Source organism: Fringilla coelebs (genome assembly GCF_963513975.1).
Source record: "Fringilla coelebs genome assembly, chromosome: 3".
Classification (NCBI taxonomy): Eukaryota; Metazoa; Chordata; class Aves; order Passeriformes; family Fringillidae; genus Fringilla; species Fringilla coelebs.
In genome coordinates this window covers 20,577,348-20,590,757 of record NC_140030.1, presented here as the reverse complement: position 1 = coordinate 20,590,757, position 13,410 = coordinate 20,577,348, and the positions used below count along the sequence as shown (strand labels likewise).

Here is a 13,410-nt window from a genome sequence, read left to right as displayed (position 1 = left end):
ACTGAAATGCTTCTCATTTCTCTTATCCAGAAGCAATGTTTAAAAAGCCACTGTACTGGCTTTGGAGCCTTGGGGTCCTGGTAGGCACCAAGTTGAACATGAAATTTTTTTTTTTTTTTTGGTCCAAACCCGTCTTAAAATGGCTTATGAGACCTTAAAGTCATTTCTCTCCCTCCTCAGTTCAGTGGCTAGGAGAGAGGTTTCCTCTCAGCTCCCTTAATACCTCTCCCCAGCTGTCACCTTATTTGTCTTTTGAGTGCTGGGCATCTCTCAGGTCACAGTGTAAGAGCTTTGCCCTCTGTCTGCAGGAGAGGTGGTTCTGCAGGGGGAAGAGCTCACAGCAGCATCAAACCAAATGCTGGCTTTAAAACCTTTCCTTCAAGCCCTCAGAGAAAGCATCCATATATTTACAAGAAGTTTTATGCAGGGTAGCAAAACTGTAACCATGATAAAGGAGTGATTAGTGGATGTCAGCCACCAGCAGCCACTGTCAGGGTTACTGAGGCCACAGAGACAGGAAAGCATCTGAGCTCTTACAGGAATTAAATAAATGGGGTACAAATTGTTGTTAAAGAAGGGCTGCTGGGCCCTTAACAAACACAGTGGCTGCAGCAGTGCTTGGCTGGGAAAGCAAGGCTTGCAGCAATGCTCTGAATGAACAGCAATAAGAATGGAGGTCCTTGGATCCACACCTGACCTTACTTTCACCAGAGCCAACACCTGCATGGAAATAAATTAAAAAAAAAATCCACAAAACCCTGTACTGAAAAATCCACAAAAATCAGCAATCCAATTCAATCACAAAGATTTAAGTTAACATAAAACTATTTCTTGAGGACATAAATATTCTCCCTTTCTTGTGCAGTCTATTAACAGCCCAGCTCTGCTATTACAAAAAGGGCTAATACAACAAACTACTGTAAAGCAACAGCACTAGGACTGCTTGTATGCTTCTCACTCCGTTACCAATTCCTATAGACAACAGGCTACAGAAAGATCTTACACAATTCAAATGGATTCATCTCTATGCACCAGAGGCTTCTAGGAATAACAGATAAAAACATGATTTATTACGCTGTACAAAACTGGATTCGGAACAAGCAAGTGCAGAATTTGGTACATGATTTATTTTTTCTTACATTACATATTGTTAAATTTCATTGACAAATCCAAAACTTCCACAATTTTTCCTTTACCTGCTTAAGCCAAGCAATTTTGTTCTACAGGATAGAAAAAAAAATAGCTTCCTGGAGAATTTATCATCTGATTAACTTGGCAGAAGGTGCTCCAGCTCAGACTGACTTTCAGTGTTTCCCATAGCTTGTCAGGTTACAACCTCAGTTGGTAGCATAGTGTTCTGCCACTGTACCAGTCTAGGAACAAGCAACTCCATCCTCATGAAATTTCAATAGTGTCTTCTTCTTAGAAGATGAAATTAATACAGTTGCACTTCTAGACATTCCAAACAGTATAAATGAAGGCTGTAGCTACCATCAGAAAGATTTCCAGTAGCCCCAGATTGGTCTCATGAGTTTTGCAAGATGTGCTAAGACAGGTTAAATGTTTAATAAAGTCCTTAAGAAAAATAAATATTTTTTGCATAATGTATGTACAAAAATTGGTCGATTTCCTTCATTCATATAGGTTCAACAGCAGATATAACCACAGTTATATTTTACTCACTAGCTCCTAATAATGAATGCCACCTTCATAATGATGTAGTAAGAGTCTAAGAGAATATTGGCCTATCCTTTATAATAGTGCAAATTATATGGAGGTGTTTTGAAAACCATGGCTTATAGAAAGAAGGATTAACAAAAAAAACCCTCCTTTGGTCCCTGCAAGAGTAGTTTAATTCTTCCATGAAACTTTCAAAACTCCCCTACATAATTTTAACCAACTATTAAGGCGTCAAAAGCATAGATTTAAAGTTGAGATTAAAGTGGTCTTTCTTGGACTTGAAAAAAAGTCCACTGGAGATTTCCTGACAACGAAATTTTCTTAATGTTTCTCCTTTCCTCCTTGCTATTCTGCACAAAAGCAATATGCCAAATGAACCTCTCTGATAATCTCCCCCATGTATTTATTTAAACTACAATAAAACATTACACTTAAATATATTGCACAAAAAGCGTAACATATCCTGCCTGACTCTTCACAAAAATGGCCACAAACACAGGAGAACAGCTACTGAACATCTCAAAATTTGAAGAGATCAATAAAATGCTGAGGAGATACTGGCATGAGACAGGTGTTTGGATCACTGGCTGTGCAGGGGTGTCCTGTATCCTGAAAAAAGGAGAAAAATAACTAAGTACTCTTTCCATATTCAGTCTCCCTTCACCTCCAAATTTAGGGTAAAAAACCCCAACAAAACAAAAAAAAAGCCTAATCCAAAACAATTCTCTCCTACCAGAACCTGAGCTGGAGCCCTTGAAAAAGTATCATCTTCCTTATTCATTATTTTTCAATAAGCATAACAAAAAGGCAAAAAGACAGCAGCTTTAACTGAACCTAAATTATCTATTTAATCAAAACCTGAAGTCAGCTATTGCTTTGGGGGAAAACGAGTCCCTTGCTTTGAAAATGATGGGCAGCAGATATTTCCTCAAAAAACCTGAACAGTGTGTTTGAATTCCTTAAAAGCTTTTCCACCCTGCTACATTTACCCCTCATCTTTCTTTTGTCTTTCATGCCTATCTTTTCCCCAAGTGAAATGAAAGCACTGCCTTAAAACAGCAGTTGGCACCTAGGCAAGGTAGGAATAGAGAAGTAAGACAAGGTGGAAAGGCTTTGCTATTACAAATTCACTAAGCCTGCAGTGCTTTCTTTCCTCTTACAGAAATTTGACCTCAGCAGACCGCTCTGATTATTTAAGATTCAAATTCTGCTTTGAACAAAAAGTTGTAGTTTGCATCTTATTAAAACTCCCTAAATAAGGGAAATGCAGAGGTGTAATGAGAAGGAGTTCCCAGACAGTTCAATGGAGAAGTTAAAAAAGCTTGTCAGTGTTGTTTTAAGGCTCAAAAGTCCTCACCAGGCTTTAAGGAGTTTCTGTCCCATTTCCACCAATGTTGGTGAATGCACCATGTGAGGCAAGAAAACTAGATAAATACATGACAAACAGGCTACTATGGTCCTCATTGCTTTTGTTTCCATAGGAAATGAAATTACATGCCATTCTGTTAACAGAAGGAAAGAATCTCTAAGTGTTTTTCTTTCCCCACTGCCACATTCCCACCCGAAGCCTTTTCAACACCAAAGTGCACCAGGTGAAATACATTCTAAATACTGCTCAGCTCTTCCAGTGAAAATTATTACTGAATAGATTTATTATCTGTGTTTTTTCATTAAGCCTATGGAGGACTACAAGAATACACCAGGTGGTATCACCACCTCATCCTCCCACTCTTTAATAATTGCTTTAACATCACCTGAGAAACAGTGGTTAGGTTCATGACACAGAGGGAAAAGACAAACAGACATAAAAAGACAGACCCAGGTAGAACTGCCTATTGGGGGAATCTGCAGATGAGAAAGAACAGATGACCAAGACCAAATCAGAAGTGTTAACACTTTCATCTTGAGATGACATCTGCAAGGAAGAGCTGCACCACTCCAGAAAACCCTCTTAAAGGAAGCTGCTAATGGACTATTATCTTCTCTACCCATTGCCATGTCAATGTCATGTCATTACTTTCCAGCCTCCAGGAAAAAATACCATTAGAATTACAGTTCTGTGAAACAAGGTAGGGTTTATCCTCTTTCTTATTTGTGCTCCTGAATATTCTGAGTTTGTAACATGCTGCTTTCTCTGCACATCATTATAAAGCATTTTTGAAAGTTCTAACCAGTCAGGAACTACAGGTGCAATAAAAATCTTAGGTATCAGTTATTGGTGGTTTTTAGTTATTAAAAAAAAAAAAATTTACAGTGAAAAAAATGATGAGGACTGAAAAGAAGAATCACAACTTTCTTGTAATTATGAGTATTCCTCATTTCAAGAGAAATACATTTTCTTGGGAATAATAAACTAAATGATAAAATAAAACCACTTAATAAAGTGTTAAAATCATTTGATTTCAAAGTTTCAAAGCTAAAGCAGACTTCTTTCAAAGCAAGAAGAGAATTCCCCAGGAGGAGTGTTTACTGGCAAATGTAGTTGTTTTCCTCAAAATCTAGCATAGCTAGACATTAAGAAGCTCTGTAAAAGTATTTCTTCATTCAGAAGGGAACAATATAATTGCTTCCCTTGACTATCTCAAGTCATATGCAGCCAGTTTTGGGGAATTTTTTTTCAGAGAAATTCTCCAGAAAAGTAAATACAACTACAGCATTCCAAGCGCAATAAAATCAATTTTAGTACCTTTGTATGGAAGTTATCTGAGGCACATGTTACTCTTCAGATTTAAGTACTAAATTAAATACACCAGGGAACGTAGGAAACAGTTTATAATAACACTGAGTGCAGAGAAACCTGTTTCTTAGCAAAATCTATCTGATCCTACTGACACCTATGCTCATTAGAAATTGAATTATGGCTCCTTTTTTAAATGGTATTAAGAGGGAATATGGCAATAATAAAAGACAAAATGATGAAAAGCTGAAATGGGAAGTCATCACTACCTTTATCTAAAAGGGAACAAGAAACAAGCTATTCCTGCTGTTGAACTGATATGCAGAAAGAAAAATCAAAACAAAGAGCATCAGACAATTAGAAAGGAACACATTAATCACTTTGACATTATGGAACAGTCAGCAATGAAAACAGATGAGACACAAGAAATACCTGGAGTAACAGAGCAAGGTGGTAGTCCTTTGAAATCGTGAAGAAGGAAGCAGGAAGGAGAGCCATAAAGTAAAAGAAGCAGAGTTAAGGTTTATTTAAGCAAAGGTTGATAAGCCATTTAGAAAAAGTCTTTTATTCTTGTGGCAAAGCACAAGCAGCTTTGTGAGAACCAAAATCAGCACAAGGGGCAAGAAGACTAAAACCAAGTGTTATGCAAAGTGATTACACTGTTTTCATAAAACCCTGGAAACTGAAAGAAGAAAAGATATATCAGCTTCTGTGGTCATGTCTGAGATAACTGAGAAGTGCTACTAATTAAGCTCAGGAAAAGAAAAGAACTTGCCACAATTGCAATGGTGCCTAGTGGAACAGAGAAAATAGTATACATGAAAGCACTCACAGAGGTATCACACAATAATTAGTCATTACTTCTGCACTATTGAAATTACGTGTTTTTTTTCAGTTTCATCATGGACAAATCCTTTAGCAAGAAGTCATTTTGAAAACAGATGTTCAATATGAAAATTTTCCTATGACTTCCTCCTAACACAGAAGAGTACAGAAGTCACTGTACTTCCAACAAAGAACTTGGGAGACTCCTATGTGCTATATGTAACTGACTTTGGTTACAGATTTTAGAAAAGTAAAGGAATACAAATGCCTCTTCCTGAAAAACTCCTAAAGACTTGTTTAAAAATCCACTATGATTACCATAGTATACTGAAAAAGTGAAAAATCATTTCCCTACTTCATCAGTTCAGTAGGTAATTCAATTCAGCAGCCATCAGTCCCTTCTTTTGCAAGGCCTTCTTTGAAAAGAACAGAAAACAGAGGGCTCCAAGAATTTCCTGCATGTAGCCCTCTCACGTTGCCAATTTCATAAATTGCTGAAAATTCTTCTCATCACTAGCTAGGCCTGTGCTTTTGGTCTGTTTGAGACCCTTGTGGCTTTGGCTCTTAGAAATTCCTAACTCAGCACACTTACTCAAAACTACAATTTACTTGCATCAAGGATGGGGCCATTAGTGTAAGTAGTTTCCCCAAGTAGTCTCATGCTTATGCACCACTTCTCTGTCTCCAAAAACAATTTATGGAGAGCAGTCACGTTCCTTGTTAGCACAACTGAGTTAAGAGAAATTAATCATTCCTAGACTTCTTCATGCCCTGATTGCTTTAGCACTTTTTTCTCTGCAACTATTCCAATGGTTCACTTTGCTCTTTAATGAGGAAAGAAAAACAAAAATAGATCCCTTATGAAGAAGAGTTCAGCTCTGCCTGAAGTTCTTCTGAATGACCTTGGAAGTAAAAGTTGCCTGACTTCTCAATCATACCATTAAACAAAGAAACAAAATTTTTACATATTATCAGCAATCTCAAGAATACAGGGCTTCCATTTGTTTCAAGATTCAAACACTTGTTACTTTTCCTCTGTAGTAATTGTGATTTCTCTTTTAAAATTTGGATTTGGTGGTAATGTTTTTGTTATTTTTTTACTTTGTTTATTTTTGATTTTTCTTGCCATGCATTACAGATATAATTGTATGTCAAGCACACATATACTCATATTTAACAATCTTTCTAATCAAGGATAATACTGAAACTTGAATAAATTTTCAAAGCCTGACAAAAGTTCTGATTAAGGAATGTTTTCACCTAGAACAGTATTTATCTAGAATTAATAAAGTAGCTCCTATCTCTTTGCCCCTCACCCCGCCTTATTTCTCAGCTCTCTTTAGCAAGCTTGGGAAAAGATACAGACAAAAGTGTCTGAAAAAAAGGCAGCACTATTTTTTTCCCCATATAACTGAGAGCCAGCACAACTTGACCCACACTGCCCTGTAAAAAAGAGGGACAGTATTTCAGATGAACAATTCACTTGTCCTTGCCAATAAGGGTGCCAATTATGCATAAATCAATTCATTTAACAATCCACTGCAGCCTGATCATCATTTATTTTAAGACAGAGACAAGGCTTAGATGCCAAGACTAGAGAAGGAATACTGCAATGTAGGCTCACAGAATGATCAGGCTGAGAGGCACCTCAGGTCTCTAGCACAGCCTCCTGCTCAAAGCAGGCTAAGCTGTGAGATCAGACCAGGCTGCTCTGAGCTTCATCTGGTCAGTTCCTGATCACATCCAAGGATGGGAACTGCATCAGCTTTATGGTCAAACTGCTCCCTTGCTTGGCTGTCCTTGTGGCAGGCTCTTATGTCCCCCTAAAGCAATCTCCCCCACCACTCCTCACATGGCCAGTCCTCCAGCCTCCCTGATTATATGACCCTCACCTGAACTTCACCCAGCTTATCAGTATCTCCCCTGTGTGGGGGCCTCATGGCTGCAGCATCCCAGATGGTCTAATGAGTGCTGCATGAAAAGGGATAATGGCTTTCCTCAACCTGCTGACTGTGCTCTTGTTGAAACAGCTGATCCCAAACACCTGCTCCAGTATTTTTGTGCAGAAGCACACAACCAATCTATAACTGCGCTGTCACTTTAAGACCTGCCCTTATCTCTAGGATGAGGCAGCACTGGAATGGTGATCTAGGAGGTACTGCCCATCAGTCCAAAGTAGCTTTAGCACTTCCTGTGCTGTGTTTCAAAGAATTTAAAAGTCCAAAATGAGCCCTATTATTCCAGCAATAGATTGGAACAGGTGTCTTGTCACCTTGACTGCTATAACCTACTACTGGAATACTACTGCAACCTGCACAGGTTCACTGCCTCTTACTGTCCCACCATCTCCAAAGTTAAACATTTAATTCCAAACACATTTAGAGTAATTCCTAATATTAGAAATTTGTACTTTTCAATTATACTAAGATCAAAATGAGAGATATTTAGTGCAGAAAGCATTAACTCTACAGTGTGATGGCAAGCAATCTAGAGAAATCTCATACCACAAATGCCCACCTAAATGCACCTGTGCACTTACCTTTGAAATTTCCCCTTTCAGAGGGAGGATATACTCTACATATTGAGCTACATGCTAAAGACTTATTCCATTGTAATGAAAGTTCTTAGTCATTCTTGACATGGATCTTTCAGAAAATGCCCAGGCTTTTCACAGTAGAAGCCAATTCTGGCTACCTGCTCTCCTACTATTAATTTTGCAAAACATTACTACCTGAAAGGGTTCCCATGATATCAAAAATACTCAGCTTCAAGATCACATCATTAAGGAACATGCTATTTCTAGCAGGATTTAGCTTATCCTGTTAAACAGCCTAGGTTTTTTTAAGAAAAATTAAAAAGCCTCACACTGACATACAAGGTCTCATAAAAATCACAGAAAGATGACACAAGAGCAACTAATTGTTGTTTAATTGTAATTAATGTAAGAAGAGAATGCCCTACTGAAATTAAAATCCTATAAGACAACATATGCTTCATGGCAAACCTCAAAAGCAGGGTAAAACACACTCTAGATGAAGTTTTAAACATTCCTCCAAGCTTCATATGGGACAGAAGCAAAAATATAAAAATATGGAGCTCTATGCCAATGTGGTAGGTAAAAATGTAGTAATTACTTCTCATTAGACATATATTGATTACCATGGCATCATTAAAAACACTAACTTCAGACTAGTCCCTCACAACTTTCCATAAGATCAAATTAATAGAAGAGTAACTCTTTTCACATGGCACTTTTCATTGCAATTCTAAGTACTGAGGTTATCAGATAGCAAGAAATAAGAAGGCAAGATTAAGAACAACTTTAGAATTTAACACAGGTTTTATATGGAAGTTTTATATATTATTTTAAAGTTAGATATTAGTTACCCAATCACCTGCCACATGAGAAAGCTGATAAGATGACTATATTATTTTTCCTTACAGATGATCACCAGTAGCTGTTTGAACCTATTTCTGATTATCTGTTCCAAAGCTCTTACCTTCCAAAACAGAATACTACAGTGTCGACAGAAATGCAAGGTGTCCCCGTACTGTTCCTTTATTGGGTAATATTTTTGAAGTGCAAAGTACATCAGCTTCCAGTCAATGTGACCTTTCTCTGATGGAATCAAATGCCTACAAAACTAGACATAAAATTAATATCTTCCTTTAAAATTGTTGTAGTCAATTCAGGCAAAGGACAGGGGAAGGTGGGGGGAAGGTAGTTAAAATGAAGTTTTGTAACTAGAATTCTTTGAAGTCAATATTATGACATCATGCACCTCTGCAAAGCAGTGACAGAGAGCTGGCCACAAAAAAGATGGAAGGCAAAGACTAAAAATAGGAGAGTGCATATTTGCCAAGAAAAACTAGGCCATACACAGCTGATCTAATTCTACTGTCTCAAAATTATTCTAATTATAGTCAAGAAGCATTTAACAAAACAGTATTTAGAGTTCTATGCAATTAATTTTATCCTTTTAAAAAATCTCAACCACCCAGGAATGAGATTTAAAAACATGATTGTGCATTACAGATAGTGGTTTTCTGTTAAAGCATTGTGGATTTAAATAAAGCTCTTTAATTTTAAAAGCATATATATGTTTATTTTTCACATTTGGTTGTGATCTTTCTAGAAGGATAGCAGCAATTAGAGATTAGGTCCTCAAGAAGTATATCAATCTGCATGCAAAGATTAGCTGCTGCACAACAGCTATTTCTCCCCAGCTTGAGAGACAGACAAGGTTTATTAAGTATGTATTATAAAAGACTTCTGTTCCCCTCAGTGTGGATTAATGCTAATACATTTAAGGCTTTCCTCATTCAGAAAACAATTCCTGAATGGGGAGAGAATAGAAATGCCTTTCTGATTTCAGCTATACTTTATTTTGTTTAATAATGGCTGTCATTTTTCTCTAAAAATGCTCTTCAGATATCAATTATGTTTTCATGGTTGTTTCAATGGCTCAACAAACACACTGCAGGGGACAGAAAAAACCAGCCTCATGTGATTCTGTGGCTTATCAAGCCTGTACACTTTTAATGAGAAGAAGCAGAATTTGATATGGGAATATCATTAGATAATAATTTAGTAAGAAGTTGAATGTGAGCATTCAGGAACACACTGGAAACACTCTGTATAACAGTACTTCATAGGGCACAGGGACAGCTAATTTCACTGAAACCCTTCAGGATCTTTCTCCCTGCATTACCCTAGTATAAGAAGTTCCTCTCTAACAAGTTTTGTCACTGTTCAATAGAGCTTACCTCATCTACCCTCAAAATCCACTCAACTGCTACATAAGCTTAAATTTGTTATCCTTGTAACTTGACCTTGAATTCTTCTAGGCTGCTTCTGAAGATGGGTTTTCAGTTTGCTTCTATTTTTTTCCACAGTTCATTCTAAAACCTTTCACATCTCACACACACACAAAAAAAAAAATCTTATTTGGGTCAATGGTGCATGGGTTAATTGAGCTTCAGTTCTGTCTTCCCCATTACAATAATACTTAATCTGGTAGTCAACAAGCAATTTCAACCTGCCAGATTAAAGAAGGGGTACTTTGGCTTCCTCCAGTACAGAATGTACTTGATTTCAAAAGTTCTTACTCCAGGTCTGATGAGGTGCCTTCCACTTTTTTAGGTTTATTTTCACCTAGTCTGATTTTTCCCAGCATTTATTAATGTCAGAAAATGAAGACAGTTCTGGAGTCATTCCTAGATTCACTTAATGCTCTTTATGAGGAAGTGACAGGAAAGTACTGCTTCTCTTTCTGTTATTAATTTCAAAGCATTTGTTCTCATCTTCTTAGCAAAGATTCAAGTTGGTTTCTCCAGAATTTTCATGTAGCTTATAAGTTTGAGAAACCTGTCTGCCTACCTTAGTTGGTAAAGCAAGCTCTACTTCAGAGGAACACTTTAGAGGTATCCTCTACAACACTGGCTTGGCAGTTTTTTAAAAAGCCCATCTTGCAATCATTGTGCAGTAATCATTAGTATTCTCTGTATTTGGGGCTTCATTCCTCCTAAACACTGCATTCTGTGAGTTTAAGATAACTACAGGCTGTTTCCTTGCATTCACTTTCAAAAATAATGCAAGGAAACAGCCCAATAGTTATCCTAAACTCACAGACATACTGAATTGAACATGTAGGAGGAATCAAGCCCCAAATACAGTGAATACTCACGATTGCTGCACAATGATACACTTTTATCTCAAAAAGAGCAAGTTCATGCTCCATTATTAGTATATGATATCAAAAAAGCTACATTTATACAAATAACAGAGTTTCTTACCTGCTTTTCTGCAAAGTGGTACTGGCAGAGCTTTTTCCACAACTGTCTGTCTTCACTAAGCATGTACAACGTTGGGGTCACTTGACCCAGAGTAATAATGTCCCAGCCATCAGAGAATCTGTATAAGATGTTATTCAGCATATGGAGAGGGAGATCACTAAGTGTAAGTCCATTGTTGACTTGCTGGAAATAAGAGTTGAAGGCTTTTAGCTACAAAAACATGACAGTATGAAGTACAAATAAGATTTGTTACTTTACAGGCATCTGAGGTCTTAGTTTAGTTTTTTCAAATCACTGAGCAACATCTATGATTAATGTCTGCCCACAATTGTTCTCTAACTGCTGTTGAAAATTAATTTAATGTACAGAAGAAGCAAAAAACTGTAAGCTTTATAATTCATAGCTTTCCCACTGTTAAAATAAACATATCCTAAATTCATTATTTAAATTTCAAATAACTTTTTGAAACACTTCTTTTCTCTCAAAATAATATAATGCAGTCTTGAAAACTAATATCTAATCTCTAAAAACTACAATCTAACTTGAAAACTATAATTCCATCTATAGTGTGCTGAAGGCTTAACTATAAGGAAGCCATGAACCAATTATTTCTAGCTTGTTGGATCACTATAGTTTCTCAATTTTTATTAACAAACAAAACACATATCAACTTGCCTTAAGCCAACTAGAGTACAGAATAGAATATAGAATACAAGACTGAAGACCAGAGATAAAAAATGAAAGCATTTTGGAAGTTCAGGGCAGAAGAGAATGGGATAATTTCTGAAGTCTAGAGAAAGGTCCCCCTCATTTATAAATGAGAAGATCTGCAGAGGGAACAGATGAGAGCACTGAGAATGTTTTCATTAAGACTATACACCTCTGTGAACTGCAATGGGGTAAGCAGCAGCACAGCTCCTACAGGATTAAAGCTGGAGCCCACAGTGCCAGGTGGCACAGGCCCAGCGGGCTGGAGGCCACGTCCCAGCTGGCAGGGAGGGAGCAGGAGCAGCTGCCAGCCCCAGGGAGCAGAGCTGCCCTGTCACAAGGTGGGAGCAGCACAGCAGCCCTGCAGCCATGGGCTCACTTTTCTGTCTGCTTCCATCCCAGCCATTCACCTCACTTATAGACCAGACATTCCGTGGAGTCATCTGGTACAAGCACTGCAGGAGCAGCAGCATTCCTCCTCTGAGGAATGACTCTGTGAGCACTACAGATGCAAGATTCCTCATGGGCTACTTCAGCCAGTGTAAAACAGCTGCAAGGGAAGTGTCATGCTGGAAAGGAACAAGCGCAGCAGTGCCCACACAGTCTCAGAAGTGTCTGTGCTGTGGCTGCCTGGTGCATGGAAACTGCTGAGACCAGGTTTCTCAGTTCTCCTTTCTATTCCAAAAGGAGCTGGATTATTCAGATAACCAGCTCACACAGAAAGGACAATTTCAAAATTTCACAGCTGGAAGCCAATAGATAAAACACTTGTATGAATTTATAGCGAGCATTATCTTACAGTATTTCTTCCAGAAGTAACCCAGTCAGATTAAAAAAGTTGTCTGCTTATCTTTAGAAGTTTCCACTATAAAACCCTGGAACAATGCATACCACATGCTTTGAACACAGTCACATGAGGAGAATCCAGATGCTGAAGTCATTTTTTTTTTTTTTTCTTTACAAAGCAACTGCGCTAATGAATAAATCTGTAAAATTGCTACTTGAGTTGATACACCTCCAAAATGTTTTTTAGATATTTCTTCAATAGTAGAAAATTTATTTTGGAACTAAAAATTGGGGCTTTTTCCCCATGTCTATCTGACAAACTAGAGACAATTTTTTTTATAACTTATTTGAGTGGGAAAACCGATTCTATCTATACATCTCTACTATAAAGCAGAAGTACAGACACTGTAGCAGTTTTCACTAGAGAAAAGCTAATAAAACATTAGAAAATTAAGATGATGTCAAAGAGCTAATTTCACATTACTTCTTCATGAAACAAAACAAGCAAAACTGTTTAAAATGTATTTGAAACTTGGTTCACTTACAAATCCTCATGCAACATTCAACACAATTCTCCTCCCCCAAATATTAATTAACATGATTTAATAATATACCTTGTTCATCTGAAGATTTTTTAGTTGTTGTTGCCACAGAAGGATAGTTTCTAACCGGCAAATCCAAATATTGATGTTGCCTACCAACACAGATTTTCCTACTCCCCTAATCAGTATACAGAGAGTAGAACTCAGATCCTGTAGAAGATCTTTGATCAGTCGTGGATTATATTGGTCTTCCATAACTGGAAAACAAAACAAACCAAATATAATTTTGGTTGACAGAGTTAACCAAGCTAACAGCTCAAGCTAATCAATGCTCCGTTTTTAGATGAATTAATTACAACTCAATTGTTTGTGCACAAATAACTGCCCTAATTCCCA

At 37.4% G+C, this 13,410-nt stretch overlaps 1 protein-coding gene across 3 annotated transcripts in view; it reads right to left on the bottom strand.

Annotated features, from left to right (window-relative positions):
* Nucleotides 1-1,095: 1,095 nt before the first annotated feature.
* FBXO25 (F-box protein 25) overlaps nt 1,096-13,410 on the bottom strand; it is a 30,270-nt gene continuing 17,955 nt past the window's right edge. Inside the window, exons 7-11 of one of the 3 annotated variants that reach the window (XM_084203171.1) lie at nt 13,087-13,271; nt 10,979-11,161; nt 8,683-8,826; nt 4,790-4,816; nt 1,096-2,289 (exon numbers count right to left, since the gene is read on the bottom strand). In XM_084203171.1, coding sequence (XP_084059297.1) covers nt 2,200-2,289; nt 4,790-4,816; nt 8,683-8,826; nt 10,979-11,161; nt 13,087-13,271 — 629 coding nt within the window. In that variant the 3' untranslated portion in view covers nt 1,096-2,199. The other 2 variants (XM_084203172.1, XM_084203173.1) reach the window with 2 other exon arrangements.